The sequence below is a fragment of the Corylus avellana genome, chromosome 5 (assembly GCF_965113065.1).
Source record: "Corylus avellana chromosome 5, dhCorAvel1.hap1.2, whole genome shotgun sequence".
NCBI classification, from domain to species: domain Eukaryota; kingdom Viridiplantae; phylum Streptophyta; class Magnoliopsida; order Fagales; family Betulaceae; genus Corylus; species Corylus avellana.
This window is the reverse complement of record NC_142494.1, coordinates 15,262,215-15,277,463: the sequence shown is the minus strand read 5'-3', so window position 1 is coordinate 15,277,463 and position 15,249 is coordinate 15,262,215. Positions and strand designations below refer to the sequence as shown.

Genomic DNA, 15,249 nt, shown 5'->3' with positions numbered 1-15,249 from the left:
GTAAAATAAAATGGTCATAAAGAATGGAGCATGCCAGGGCACATTTTAAGAAGTGGAATATTTATATGGATACCCGTTGGGTAAGGCAATTGACATGAATAATTAGTCAGTTGGGAATTAGGCAGTGAGAGTAGTACACAAATCCACGTTTATTTGCAGGGTTAGTATTTACTTAAACTCTATCTACTTAACCATCTCCTAATCCCCTGTCATTCTTTCTGGTTCGTATGATAAAATTATTGGCAGAATGGGGCTACTTAAACTCACACCTTGGACCACAGTTTTGGCGAATTTCCTGTCATTTGTGAGCAGCGTGCGCATGAATGGCTGGAGGAGCAGATCTAGCAGTGCCTTGTGTTGGGTCCAAAGCTGCCATGGATCGAAGCCAACAAGAGCAGCAGGACAAGGGGAATCACAATAGGCCTGCCATTGATATGCTCATGTCTCCCAAAGTGCCAAAGGTAGTGTCACCAGTTTCTTCTGTGGCTGAGGGGGAGACCATTAGGCGGCCTCGTGGGAGGCCGGCCGGTTCTAAGAACAAGCCAAAGCCCCCAATTATTGTCACCCGAGACAGTGCTAATGCGCTCCGCGCACATGCTATGGAAGTGAGCTCTGGCTGCGATGTGAGTGAAAGTTTAGCTAATTTTGCAAGGAGGAAGCAACGTGGCATTTGCATACTTAGCGGGAGCGGATGCGTAACGAATGTCACGCTGCGACAACCGGCCTCGTCTGGGGCAATTGTGACCCTTCACGGTCGGTTTGAGATTCTTTCATTGCTTGGATCAATCTTGCCTCCACCAGCCCCGCCAGGCATCACTGGCCTGACAATCTACCTAGCCGGTGCTCAGGGGCAAGTTGTGGGTGGGGGTGTGGTTGGTGCACTCATTGCTTCTGGCCCTGTTGTGATCATGGCTGCATCATTCATGAATGCCACTTTTGACCGCCTGCCACTGGATGATGATGAAATTGCTGCTGCTATGCAGAATCAACACTACCAAAACGGCCGCACTCATCACCTTGATATTTCAGATTTATATGGGATGCCACCCAACTTGCTCACCAATGGTTCTATGCCCCCTGAGATTTACTCTTGGGCACCAGGGCGAACAATGTCAAAAACCTAGCCTAGTTAGCAGCAATCCATTAGTCTGTCATATGGCTCATATACATTTATATGAATGCTCCCAAAATGTTTTTCACTTCCATGGTGATGTTGATTTCTAGCATCACTAGTTAATACATATGACATTGCCCTGTTTTCATATCAATATACTGCTACTTGCCAACAAATATCATCTGCCGAGTGCTGGAGTAAATCTTTCAAAGGGATATATTACATAAAGCATTCGAAATATCAAATTAGTTACAATTCTATAAAGGGTTTGATTTGTACCAGCTTCTAAGTTTACTGCTCTCACAGGAATCACACTCCCAGCATCAATTTTTCCTAAAATTTTACAAAAAAGAAAAAAGGAAATTTAAAGCCCAAATCAGTAACTCAGGATGTTGGCAATTGAACCAAGATGACAAACAAAAAAGTTATTAATAGGCTTTCATATGGCGATATCTTTTATCTGGTGGCACCAAAAGTTGTCCAATGTCTCTTGTAACACCAGTCCCAGTTGATTCAACAAAGAGTAGATCTCTGGCGCTCTATGATGCAGCCTGCCACCAGCAACAAACTCATGAACTTCTCCCTCCACTTCAATCAAACTACATCCTGGTTCTTTCTTTATATGCTTCTCCTTCATGGAAAGCCGCTCCTCCATTGCTTCTTCAAAATGACTGGAGGCAGCATAAAGATTGGACATAAGCACATAACCACAGCTATCACTTGGATCCAACTCAATCACATGCTTTGCTGCCCGCTTGGCCATCTCAATGTTTCTATGCTTTGTACATGCTGAGAGCAGAGATCCCCATATAATGGCATCTGGGTCTACTGGCATACTTCTTATTAGCTCTTCTGCCTCTTCAAGTAGCCTGCCTCGGCCTAGCACATCAACCATGCAACTATAGTGCTTTACTGATGGCTTAATCTTATATGTATCTGTCATTAATTTAAAAAAATAACTTGCTTTATCCACCATGCCCGAGTGGTTACAAGCTGTGAGAACACCCACAAAACTAACATTATCTGGTTTCAAATTCATAGACTGAAGCTTGGAGAATAAATGAAGTGCTTCTTCTGCATCACCATTCATGGCTAGGCCCAAGATCATCGAGTTCCAACACGATAATCCTTTCGTTGGGGCGGCCTCAAACGCTTGACGAGCCTTTTCAATGCTGCCACACTTGCAATACATGTCAATTATTGCTGTAGTAACAATGATATTCATATCAAAATCATTCTTTCTAATATAATCATGAATCCACTCCCCTTGTCTAAGTGCTCCTAAGCGAGCACAGGCATTTAACAAACTCACCATTGTAAACTCACTAGGTCCAATACCTGCTTCCTGCATTTTGCAAAAAAGCTCCAATGCCTCCATCAACCTCCCATTCCTAACATATCCACTAATCATAGAATTCCATGAGACCGTATTTCTGCATTGCATTCTATCGAATAACCTCTTAGACTCATCGATTTCTCCACATTTAGCAAGGCCAATAATCATCGAATTCCACGCAACGGTATCGAATTCGGTATCTTCATCAAACATTCGGTACGCCTCACTCAAAAACCCGCTGCTGACGTACATATGTAAGACGGTGTTTCGTATAAATGGATCGCTCTCAAGACCGGTTTTTATGATCCTCCCATGAAGCTGAGCTCCATCATGAGCTAGTCCAAGTTGGGCATAAGCTTTGAAAACAGAAGGATAAGTCAATCTTTGAGGTTCATTAGGTGAGGATATTAACATGTCAACAAAAAGAGACAATGCATTATGTGGAGTTGAGCTTTGAGAGAAGCCTCTAATGATGGTATTCCACACAAAAAGGTTTGGATTTTGGATACGAGTGAAGACCATGTATGCATAGTTCATGTCACCGGCCGGGGAGGCGCAGAAGGCCAGGATGCGGCTGGCGGCAACAGTGTCATTGGCTAGACCAGTTTTGATGAGGTTGGCATGAATCTTTTGAAGGTCTTTCATGGAGGTGCAGCGCTTGTCAAGCATGGTGAGGAAAGGTTGGCCTGAGATGAACTTGGATATGGAGGTTGATGATGGGGTGAGTGAGAGTGAGCAACAAAAGGGTGCCATTTCTTGTGGTCCTTATTTTCTTTTTATCCAATCCTCTTTCATTTTGTGGGGAATGCAGAGGTGAAAGAGTGAAACAGAGAAAGCAGGGGATTTGATTTTGTATCGTGTAGTGGCTGGGAATGCTTGTGGTCACACTTCACTTATCCCCTTGGATTTAATTCAATTATTGAAACTACCCAATAACTTACTTTTAAATTATTTTTCTTTTTTCAAGGAATCTTCTTGGGAAAGAATAATAGTAATGAAAAGATTCTAAACTCAGAAACTTTTGTACACTACCCAACATTGGTACAATATTCTCTTATGTATAGCATATTTTTTGTATGGTCAAATTCATAAATTTTTTAATGAAAGTTCTAATCCAAAAGAATGTTGTGAGGCTGTCAAAATTCGAGATTAGTGTGTTGCAACCTTAATTTTGCAGATGGTTGTGCTATTCTTATCAAAGTAGCACAAAACACTAGTTTCATAGTTATAACTTTTTTCGTTAAACTGCAAGAAAGGGCATAAAGTATGTGTATTGCTAATCCCGATTAACAATACAATACACAAAAGTAAAACAAAAACACTATAATCTTCTATTATCCCACTAAAAAAAAAAAATCTTAATTTTGAAGTTGTAATTTTTATTAAGGAAAAAACATACACACATAATATTAATTGAAAAAAAAAATGAAATCTGCATATATAGTTAATACTTAATACCCAATCACAATTTATTATTATTATTGTTTTTTGCATAGGGTTTGTTGTGCTATTCTTAAATACAGTCAATACTCGATGACAATTTTTTTGCAGAGAGTTGTGCTATTCTTATCAAAGTAGGAAAAAAAAAAAAAAAAAAAACATTAGTTTCATATTTATATATTGATGGCTAAATACAAAAAATATATTTTTTTATGTTAAATTGCTACAAAAGGGCATAGAGGATGAGTATTGCTAGTCTAGATTAACACTGCAAAACACAAATGTCAAACAAAACACACTAACCTGAAGAATGATGATGGTAATGATAACCATGTCTACCAATCGCTTACAGCTCAATTTCTCAAAATTATTAAAGAAATAGCACTTGCAAGAGACAGAGAGAAAAAGGGTAGAGTGGAATTCAGGGACTTGACAAAAAGAAAAGAAAACTCTCCTCTCCACTTGGTTTGAAAAAAGATTGAAGGTTAAGGGTTTGTTTGGGTGTGCGTTTGAAGAGCTTAAAAGTGCATTTAATACTTAAAAGGTCCATCTGAAAAAAAAAAAAAAAAACTTGTTTAGTGAAAAAAAATTGAAAGTGCTTTTAAGGGTTCAAAATACTTAAAAATAGCCAAAATGCATTTTTCATAAAAGCTTAAAAATAAAGCTTTTGCCAAAAAATTATTTTTGACTTAAAAGTTTTATTTCTCAAACGCAATCCCAAACATGCTCTAAAAAGAAGAAATTCCTTGGGGTTGAATTCTTAGGTCAATATGCTCATTTTGAGTAATGCTAGAAGTCACTCTTATATCCCTCTTGTGTCACTCAAAAAATAATGTGACTTCTAAAATCACCACTAGCCTTATAATTGCTTATTATTGAATTTTAATCAAATGGTGATTTTAAAAGCCGCCTCATTCTTAGAGTGACACAAGAGTGATTTCTAGAATTACTCACCCATTTCACTTAAGCATATTTATTCAAAAAGGGCATCTGTCGCAATTTTAGCCAATTATCTTAAGGGATTCAACTATAATAATAATAATAATAATAATAATAATAAATAAATTATTATTATTATTATTATTATTGTAGTTTAGTAAAAACAAGAACTGAAGAAAAAAAAGAAAAAAAAAAAAAGAAGAAAGAAAAAAAAAAAAGAAACAAAATATTCTTGAGATGCTTGTTAAAAAGAAAGTTCTGACAATAAGAACTGAAATATGATAGAACAAGACTAAATAGGACAATAAGCAGCGATGGGATCAGAATTTTGTTCCAGGAGAGACAATCCCATTCCTGAAGCCTTGACTTTGCCCTTAAACTAACTCCATATATCATTATTATACCTTTCTTAAAGAGAAGCTTAGTGGAAAATATACAAATTTTACTTTACTTTAAAACATATCTAGATTTTCTTCTCTTTCTGTCTTTTGTAAAAATAAGGTGGGAATATTGACAAATAAAGTTGGAAGTAACATGGGTTTTCGGCCTCTAATAATAATATAATTCAAAGACACTCCAATTAAATAATGTAATGGGAGCAAGGATCAAGAAGTGCCTTTATGTGTAGCCTATAAAAAACAAAGTAGTCTGTGATAAGCGTAGGTTATATTTCAAATCCAATTGGTCAAAAGTGCAGGCTTAGGATAGAATTTTGGATGGTTCACTTTGAGGACCAATTTCTCCCATTTTGCTTGCTTTTTATTTCACCATGGCCCCCACCCCAACCCCCCCAATAAGCATCAACACCATTTTCCTCCTAATTATAGCAGCAACCCAAAACTAATTAAACCTTCACTGTTTATATTGATTGCTTTCTCATTAGTGGTGATAAACAATTATAATAACCTCACGTGGAGTTCATCCTTGATAGAGGATACTTGAGTTAATCATGGCCTACTTAAGAATAGCGTCGGCAATTCTTACTTGTGTGTCGGGTTTGACATGGATATAAGACTATTTAGTGTTAACTTTGTGTTAAATTCTCAGATCATGTCAAAAATTGCCGACCCTATAAATAGTGATTAGAGTGCTACAATTTCAATGGAAACTTACTGTGTGTCACCAAAAGCCATTACTAACAAAGGGGGTTAAAGAATGTTGATTATTTTGTCTTGGACAAGTTGTCCCACATTGGTTGATTTAAGGTCCAGTGTCAGGGTCACCACTCTTTTTACACCTATGGAATCACTTAAAGTGAAAAAAAAATTGAAAAGATGGTACGGCCAAAAAGAGATAAAGAATTATGGCATTGTGCTTCTGCAGTTGGCAGTCATAGTCATGAACCAAACAAACAAACCAACAAAGTCTTGCCCAGAAATCAACCCAACCACAAAAGAGAAAAACACAAGAAGCCCAGAAAAAGAAAGAAGAAAACTTGACTGTCATTTCAGGTGTCCTGCAGTTAGTATTGTTGATTTTGATTTTTTTATTTCTGTCTTTCGTTTTCAATTATCGGAACAAATTTACAACTTAAAACACAAACCATGTTTTCATCTTTACGTCACATCAGAATATTTTTTAAAACTAAAAGCAAAAAAATACATTAACAAACATGTCCTAATATCTCAAAACTATTATTTTGCTTCATAAATAATCATAAAACTAATAGGGTTTGAACTTTGATCCAATCTCACATACTATTCCATAACCATGAATATGAAGACACTATTTGTATTGAAGATCTTTAAACTAGAGCAGTAAATTTTGAGGCTGTATTGAGTAGACTTGGTCCTATAAAACATTTAAGGGAGAAGCATAAAGAAGAGAAAAGGCAAAATGCCCACATCATCACCATCATTACAATCATCACTTACCCAGCCCACATACCAAACCTATATTCCAAAAAAATCTCTGTGCTTTCTTTTTTCAACCTTCTTCCCCACCTTTTCCCTCCTTTTTGCACCTTCTCTTGCTTGCACCTTCCTACACCCCATGTCTCCCTTCTCAAGTCTTCTCCGCTTTCTCTCTAGGGTGCCTATTCTAAAATATATATTTTTATATACATGTCGAGAGGTACTCAATCCTTTTCTTTCCAACAAAATCATTGATGCTCCTCTAGTTTATGATATCTTTGCTTCACTTTCTCTGTTTGAAACCAAGTGAAAGGCAGAACTAGATAATTGAAGAGCAACATTAGAGAAGAAGAAGAAGAAGACAGGAGGGTTGTCAATGGATGAAAGGGTTCTCAACTGCTTCATATTTCTCCTATTGGGTCATTTTCTCTGCGTTGGTGAGTGGCTTTGTCTTGTTTCTTTTGCTGCTTCATTTCAATATTTGGCTTCATTACTTCTATTCTAATGTGGGCATCTTCTTTTGTTTTTTTGTTTTTTTTTATTGTAATTCCAATTGGCTTGTCTCGTTTTTTTCTTTAGTACTTAAACAAGTGAGTGTGTTCTTTTCTTTTCTTACCAACAAACAGCTATCTAAGACCTCAGAGTTTCATCCAAACATAAATATGCAGTTCTTTTGCTCTGAATTTGTCATTTAAACAGTATTTATTATTCTGTATGATGGTCCTTGTGCCCCAGACAGCTTCCTAAGACGCCAGATGTTCATTGAAAAGTATTCCATAGTCTTCTTGCTCTGAATTAAGCCATTTCAAATGCACTTCTTTTTTCTCTGAATTCATACTTCTATTGCTTCAATTTTCTTCCTTCATAAGATCCCGGATGTTCATTTGCAACATAAATATCAAATTTTGTGACTCTGTATTTTGTCATTTGATCAACCGTAGCTCTTGAAATCATGAATTTTATGGTTACACTTTGAATTCATGCTTTAATTGCTTTACATGTTGGACTTGGAATTTCTTTGCTTTTCCTGTACTGGTACAGTTCTTTCCCTCTCTCTAAATGATTGTTCTTTCTCCAAATGGGTTCCATTCTTTTCGGTATGGTCTAATAATAGCAGACAAGTTTTATATCACATAAAATTCTCTCTTTTTCTCTCTTTCTCAAAACGAGACGTGATATACATCCTCTCTCGGTCTTTCTCCCATCCTTTTAATTTTCAAATCACCATTGAATTTGTGGCCCCCATATGTGGAATCCACCTCGCATATTCAACGATGATTTTGAAAATTGAGAGGATAAGAGAAGGACCTGAGGGTGTTCTGGTTTAGTTTCGTTTTGTGCAAAACGCAATCAAACTCAAAAAAATTTCTGAGTTCCATTGTATCGTGGAGAAATATTTGCTTAACAAAAGTGATTTCATTTCCTGTTTTTTCTATTTCTGTTCTTACAAGCATAAGCAAAAAGTAAAGCTTATCTCAACTTGTTTATTTCAAGTACAGGCTCAAGTATAACAAAGAAGGTATCAATAGTACACATAAAAGAAAAACACCAAGAATATGAAAGGCATCTACAATTCACTTCTGCAATATCCACCACTCAAAAAGACATCACCACTCCAGTCACAACTGTTCCAACAATAACTCCCACCACCCCCACTTCCACAACTCCAATCATGAACCCAAACTCAAACCCAGATTATTCAACCACACCAGCCACCATGACACCCTTTGCGAACCCGGCTGCAACCACATCACCTGCAGCCTTAGGAGCAAGCTGGTGTGTTGTTAGCCAAAGTGCATCACCAACAGCTTTACAAGTTGCTTTGGACTATGCTTGTGGGTATGGTGGTGCAGATTGTTCTGCAATTCAGGCTGGTGGGAGTTGCTACAACCCCAGCACCATTCGTGATCATGCCTCATATGCGTTTAATGTGTACTATCAAAAGAATCCGGTTCCAAGTAGCTGCAACTTTGGAGGAACTGCTGTAACTACAAGCACCGACCCAAGTAAGTTGTCTTTTCTGTACGCCATATTGAATAAAAGTTAATTATTTTGAATATTTCAAATAATTATGAAATCTATTTTATATCTACAAGTTTTATGTGCATTTAGTTGAAAGATTTACAATTTCAAGTCAATCTTAAAGTTTGGAGGGAAAACCAAAATTTTGAAGTGTAGGAAAAAATTTGCCCCACATTAGCTATGTATAAATATGTCAACAAGTTCATAAGGAATCCTCCTCACTTAATAATAAATTGAGTGATAGAGAAAATGGCTAGATGCCAGTGTCACAGGCAAGGGCAATAGGCTTTGGGCGTTATAAGGCTCGGTCGACTGAACTAGCCTAGCCGTTTCATGTACGATATTATAGAAAATTTGAATGTTTTTTAGTCGTTGGAAGGATTTAATATGCGACTTATCACTCTTATGGTGTCTATTAAAGTGGATCTTTAGGTGGTTACCATTTCTCACCATTGGATTAATGATTTTGGACCATCATGTGTCCAAAATCACTATAAGTATGACCCTTTGATCATATGCACATACACAATCTCATAGCTTCTTTTTATTCTCTTTCACATCTCTTTTGTGCTATTCTCCCCATAAAAGTGTTTCTTGTTACTCTAGAAAGTTTTTTTTCTAGAGTGACATTTGGGCTTTATTGTATCGTAGGAACTATTTTATCAAATCCCTTAGCACTTAGAAAGGGGAAAAAAAACGTTCTAGAGATATCGTCGTTACGATCGAATCTTAAAGTACCAATTTCTTTTTGCCTTGATATTTTCCAACACATTTCATGGGAAATTCATGGGAGCTAGAATGGCCTCTAGGCTCTAGCAGTCTCTAGAATGAATTTGAATGGCTTATAATAATAATTTCTTTCTTTTCTTTTGTATTCATTTTCCATCACTGCAGGTTCGGGGACATGTCAGTATCCATCCACAAGGTGAACTCTACTTAATTACTAGCAATAGTTTCATTTATTTTACCTAGCTACAAATTAACAAGTTTTTGGATTGGAATTGCATATATATATATTTATGCAGCACAACCTCATCAGTGTTGAACACAAGCTCAAGCGGTTCAACAGTTATTGGTGCAGTGCCTTCCAGCCCCTCTACCCCATCAGTGGCTGCCAAGTTAGATTGCTCCCCACATTTCTTCCTCATTGCATGTCTCACAGTCATGCTGCTGCAGGCCACATGTTCAAACTAACTTTGCTGCTGCAGGTTGCTTTTTTTGGGTGACTTATCTTGATAAGCATATATATATATATATATATATATATATATATAGATGAATGAGTGGCACATATGTAATTTTGTTTTTGTGGCAGCAATAGTTTAAAAATGAGATCACTCTTGTACGTGATCTGTAGATTAGTTGCTAGTGAGGCCTCGTAGAGTGGAAGAAAGGAAGCAATATGGAGGGATTTTGTAGAGGTAGTAACCAATAGTATAGTTTTTCTTTATTTCTTTTTTCTTTTTCTTTTATAATTTTTTCTTTTGTGTTCTTATATAACAACATTGATGTACCTTGGGCTCTTTTGGACTGTTCTGTAAATTCGTGGGTTGAGAAACTTGGTTGGAAGGTTGTAATTGTGTGGTATTGAAACCATGGAAGTACAGCTAGCTATGTAAGACAAAGATGTACAGATTTCTCTAAACCATACTTGTGTGCTTAGATTTGGATCCCATGTAATGAGACTGTCAATGCGAGACTTTGTCCGTTGAGTATTTTTATTTTTTTTTTTTATTTTTTTTTCTAATCAAAGGGGGAAAAGGATGAGTATTTTTTAATTTTTGGGATAATCACCTTTTGACCCTCATGAATTACAGTGCCTTGGTACTTTCCCCCATGAACTATTAACTATGACACCTGACCCCATCAAACTACCATCTTATGACAAAAAGCCTCATTCCGTCAGTCAAATAGGTTAAAATTGACGGTCAACGATCATGTGCAAGTCATGTGCCATTTAATTTTTTTTTTCTTCCACTTTTGCCCTCATTTTAAATTGTTTTCATGTGTTGGATTAGGGTTTAGGAGGGTATAAACGTCATTTTCTCGGTCTAAAGTGAGGGCAAAAGTGGAAGAAAAAAATTTAAAATGACACATGACTTGCACATGACCGTTGACCGTCAATCTTAACCCTTTTTATTGACGGAATAGGGCTTTTTGTCATAAGATGGTAGTTTGATAGAGTCAGGTATTATAGTTGGTAGTTCATGGGGGGAAAAGTGCCAAAGCGCTGTAGTTTATAAGGGCAAAAAGTAATTACCCCTTATTTTTTTTATCAATTACTTATTACCCTAATCTTCACATTTTCAACCTTGTTTTTCGTACCTTTTTTTCCTATTGCTTCCGAACCCTTCCATACTTATCCTATCATGACAATCAGTGCATATTTTATGTGTTTTTCCTGAAGTTTTAATATCGAATTAATAATACTTGTTTGATTTTTGGGTGTTACATATATTGATAATGAAAATGAGCAACCAGAGTAGACGATAGACATGATTGTCGGGAGGGTTTTAATATAACCTTGTGGATATCACATTATATAATTATGTTTGATGTAATGAATGATGTTGATTTTGACAAGTGATAGAATTTGCAGTACTGTTGATGTATATAGTACAGATGAATTTAATGATGTTTATGACCTATATAGAACTCTGGTGTTCCATTGTGTGGATAATTATAGTTTACAAAGAACATATTATTCAAATTATCGCTGCATCTTTAATTTTAGGGTTACATACTTTATTAGTACCTATGTTTGTAGTTTTTTATTTTTTTCCACCTAGGGTTCAAAAATGGTTATAAATGGTACTTGACGTACGGGAAAAGACCAACTTAATATCTCCGTTAGTTTCTGTCAGCTCCAATTAACGGAATACCACGTCATCACCACGTAAATTTGCTTTAAGGCCGACATCTATCCCTGGTTCCACATTGGGACACTTAACTGGCCACGTTACCTACCACCCTTCCATCTTCTTCAACCCCTAGCTACACACCCCATTTATCCCCAAATCTCATTGCATGAACCCTAGAATCGAGCTCCACAGTCTGTTCTTTTGCTTCTCCTTGAATCGAGCTTAAATCAGACTCACGCGTACGGAAATCTTGGGCTGCCTTCCCTTCCCTTCCTTCTTCTTCAACCCCGAGCTACACACCTAGTTATCCCCAAATGGCCTGAACCCTAGAATCGAGCTTAAATTTTCTGTTCATTCGTTTGTCGCCAAATCGAGCTTAAATCTGGTTTGCAAACGCGCGCATAAGGGATTTCAAACTGCCTTCCCTTTGTTGACCATGAGAACTCGCACGAAAAGGCGCAGAGAAGGAACATGTCATCAGGTCGAGTACAGGAATCTAAAAGAAATGAATCTTCTCACGGTTGGGATAAGGTATCTACTCAAACTCAAATCAAATTTATGGATGGTTTTTTTTGGTGAATATGGTAAATTAAGCTAGGGTTCACGTTATTTCCTTAGGAGCAGATGAAGTCATCATCTAGGTCTGGGTCTACTTCGGTCGACTGTACTCAAATGTCCTTGGTTTGTTATTGCGATTTACCTGCACCTTTGAAGATATCCTGGACTAAGGAAAACCCTGGAAGAAGATTTTGGAGTTGTGCTACCTATGATAATAACGTAAATCTATATATGTTTTATATCAAATTTGAAGTGTTAATACCTTGAAGTGAGTTTATTAGTTTGATATTTTATGTACATGCAGAGAAAAGCAGCATGCCAATTTTTCAAATGGATGTACAAACAACTCTGTGAAAATGGTATGAAGGTAATTCATGAGCTGTTGGAGAAGGTAAAATAGCTAGAGAATGAAAATTATCAATATTTAGCAATGGTGAAAGACCTTGAGACTGAACGTGATGGCTACATTACAAGGGTAAATCAGTCGGAGAAAGAAGATGATAGACACTTGGAAATGCATACCTACTTATAAAAGGAGAATGATTTGTATAGGGTAAGAGAGAAATTTTTTATGTTTGGTTTATTGTTGTCATAGTTCTTAGTGTTGTTGATTGGTATTATTGTACTTAGTAAATGAGTATTTTGTAATGTTGTATGTATGTAAGTGATTAGCTATGGATGTGTGTTATTGCACTAATTAATTAAATGTTTTGTAATGTTGTATGTAATTGATGAATTGATGAGTTATGTAAATGTTTTATTTTATGGAATTCATGTACATAACTTGCCTACCCATTGTGCATAATTTGCACAATGGGTAGGCACGTTATGTACATGAATTCCAATTTGGACCATAATTTGCCTACCCATTTTGCATACCAATTTGAACCATAATTTGCATACCCATTGTCAATTTGTACAACATATTGGTATACACAATGTGTATGCAAATTATCTACATGGTCTGAATTATATATACCCATAATTGTGCAGATATACCTCCTGCTCATTTTATCCAAATTATGTACATGGTCCACAAAAAAAAAAAATTGCTTTATGGCAATCACAATCCATCCACAACAAATGCATCCACCACAAATATTCACAATGCATCCACTAATATGCATAACCTATCCACCAAAAAAAATAATAATAGTAATAATGCATTGTGACAATCATAATCCATCCACACAAAAAATGCAAAATTCATCCATAAATATGTCACAATGCACATTTGTCACATAATCCACAAATATGCATAATCCATCCACAAATTGAAAAAAAAAAAAAAAAAAAAAAATTCCAACTAGAAAAACCTTTCATTAACTCACATTATCACCAAAACAATAAGGGGCATAAAACCATAAGTTTAGGAAATACTCTATGTCACGAAATGTATTTCTACAAAGTATATAACAAAACTCTAATAGTAATATGCCAACAAAATACATAGGAAAATATTAAGAGAAAGAGTTTTAACACATCTTATTATTATTATTTTTTTTTTTTGGTACAAAAATTACATATTTATCATATTCTACTCCCCTATTGTGTGGCCCTCAATTATGTTGGTTATGGATGAAGTTGGTGTTGCCCCCATTGGATATGATGGCCTAACCTGCATCAACATAGGCAATAAAATTAACAATATGGACACAATATAGCCCTATATGGTAGTTGAATCTATTATACAACCAAAATTGAGGAACTCACCATTAGTTGTAGCCTAGTTGACCTTCTACTGTCTAACTTGGTGGAACTCTTAGTTTGCCGACTTGGCATGACAGCTGGTTGGGGTATAGCAGTTTGTGTCGGTGTGCTGTTCGTTGGTTGCATTGGTTGTGAGGTACCTCCCTATCACACCATATAATCAAAAAACATTAATATGAAAAAGATTAAAAATGTTAAATCTCAAACAAAGTTAGTATATTATTTAAAAGATCACCTCTGTGTCAGTGTTTGGCTTTGTCTTCTTAACCTTCTTTGGTCATATCTTCCTATTTGGATTGTTTGGTTAGGTGCAACTCCTAGTGTTGTAGCCTTGTTGATTTCAGTTTCTACACCGTACATTATACCCCTTTCGAGTGACCTTAATACTTTTATTAGGCTCATTTTCACCAGGTTCTCTTCTTTTCACATTCTTTGGCTTACCTCGTTGTTTTTTGGGTAAAGGTGGCATTGTGGGTTCCATATCATTGTCAACAGCCCAATCTTTAGGGCCATGCATCGACTCAATACTATATGCATATGACTTCTTATATGTATCCATCAGGTACCACTTACTGATATAACTCTTTGGAACTTCCCATTTGCATAAATTGCATATCAAATATAAGGGCATGTAATCCCATTCAATTGCCACCTACCACATTCACAGGTTCTAGTATTCAATTTGACAACCCTCCTAGCCTCATGACTGTGGTCAACCTCAAATGTCAAATTGTTACTTCATTGAGAGATGTAACCTAGCATCTAACTTGTTCCTATCTAACTTTTTAACAATCTTAGAGCAAATAATATTGGTTGACGTTGCTACACTAGCCCTTTTTTGGTTGATCTGATTCATCAGTTGACTCATTATCATCTCCATGAAGTAAGAATGTGTTGGTCTCTAGCTTCAAGGACCCATGCATTGAAAGTTTCAGCTGTATTATTCAAAAGGATGTCACTGCAACTGTATGCACTAAAAGCATGCCTTGACCATATCTTTGGGTCCACCTTTTCGATGTATTCATAGATTGCAGTATTCATTCCTTTTATCACAGACAAGTAATACTTGAACTAATTTTCATTTGCTGCTTGAGTTGTACCCCACAATGCATCATTGTATGCCTTGCCCTTGTAACCTTTACTCTTGAAGTTTGCATGTAATTGTTTAATACATAATCTGTGCTATAGATCAAGCATCAAATACTCCATGGCATCCAGCAGTCCATGTGTAATAAGAGAACAATTTAACACATGTTATTCAAATGTTAGGTAAATGTTAAATATTCAATGCCCACGTGTGATCCCTTGGATACCCAATATCCTCCAACAAGTTGTTTAAAAACCATATCCATGTGGCTCTAGTTTCACTCTCGTATATAGCATATGCTATTGGGAGTATGTCATCATTCGCATCCT

The 15,249-nt window shown here is 36.3% G+C and overlaps 3 protein-coding genes across 3 annotated transcripts; 2 read left to right on the top strand and 1 right to left on the bottom strand.

The window, feature by feature from the left end:
* The first annotated feature begins 149 nt into the window (after positions 1-149).
* Positions 150-1,198, top strand: LOC132182813 (Putative AT-hook DNA-binding family protein). Its single transcript, XM_059596162.2, has one exon. The coding sequence runs from the start codon at positions 324-326 to the stop codon at positions 1,122-1,124; it is 801 nt and encodes a 266-aa protein (XP_059452145.1). The 5' UTR covers positions 150-323; the 3' UTR covers positions 1,125-1,198.
* A 114-nt stretch (positions 1,199-1,312) lies between these two features.
* On the bottom strand, positions 1,313-3,266 carry LOC132182812 (Pentatricopeptide repeat (PPR-like) superfamily protein). Its single transcript, XM_059596161.1, has one exon. The coding sequence runs from the start codon at positions 3,201-3,203 to the stop codon at positions 1,554-1,556; it is 1,650 nt and encodes a 549-aa protein (XP_059452144.1). The 5' UTR covers positions 3,204-3,266; the 3' UTR covers positions 1,313-1,553.
* A 3,448-nt stretch (positions 3,267-6,714) lies between these two features.
* Positions 6,715-10,396, top strand: LOC132182815 (glucan endo-1,3-beta-glucosidase 4). Its single transcript, XM_059596163.2, has 4 exons — positions 6,715-7,119; positions 8,182-8,688; positions 9,599-9,629; positions 9,730-10,396. The coding sequence occupies exons 1-4, from the start codon at positions 7,059-7,061 to the stop codon at positions 9,896-9,898; spliced, it is 768 nt and encodes a 255-aa protein (XP_059452146.2). The 5' UTR covers positions 6,715-7,058; the 3' UTR covers positions 9,899-10,396.
* The last annotated feature ends 4,853 nt before the right edge of the window (positions 10,397-15,249 follow it).

Coding starts and splice junctions, on each gene's coding strand:
- LOC132182813 (XM_059596162.2), top strand. CDS start 324: ATGGCTGGAGGAGCAGATCTAGCAGTGCCTTGTGTTGGGTCCAAAGCT.
- LOC132182812 (XM_059596161.1), bottom strand. CDS start 3,203: ATGGCACCCTTTTGTTGCTCACTCTCACTCACCCCATCATCAACCTCC.
- LOC132182815 (XM_059596163.2), top strand. CDS start 7,059: ATGGATGAAAGGGTTCTCAACTGCTTCATATTTCTCCTATTGGGTCAT. Junction 8,689..9,598: donor AACTACAAGCACCGACCCAA/GTAAGTTGTCTT, acceptor CCATCACTGCAG/GTTCGGGGACATGTCAGTAT. Junction 9,630..9,729: donor TGTCAGTATCCATCCACAAG/GTGAACTCTACT, acceptor ATATTTATGCAG/CACAACCTCATCAGTGTTGA.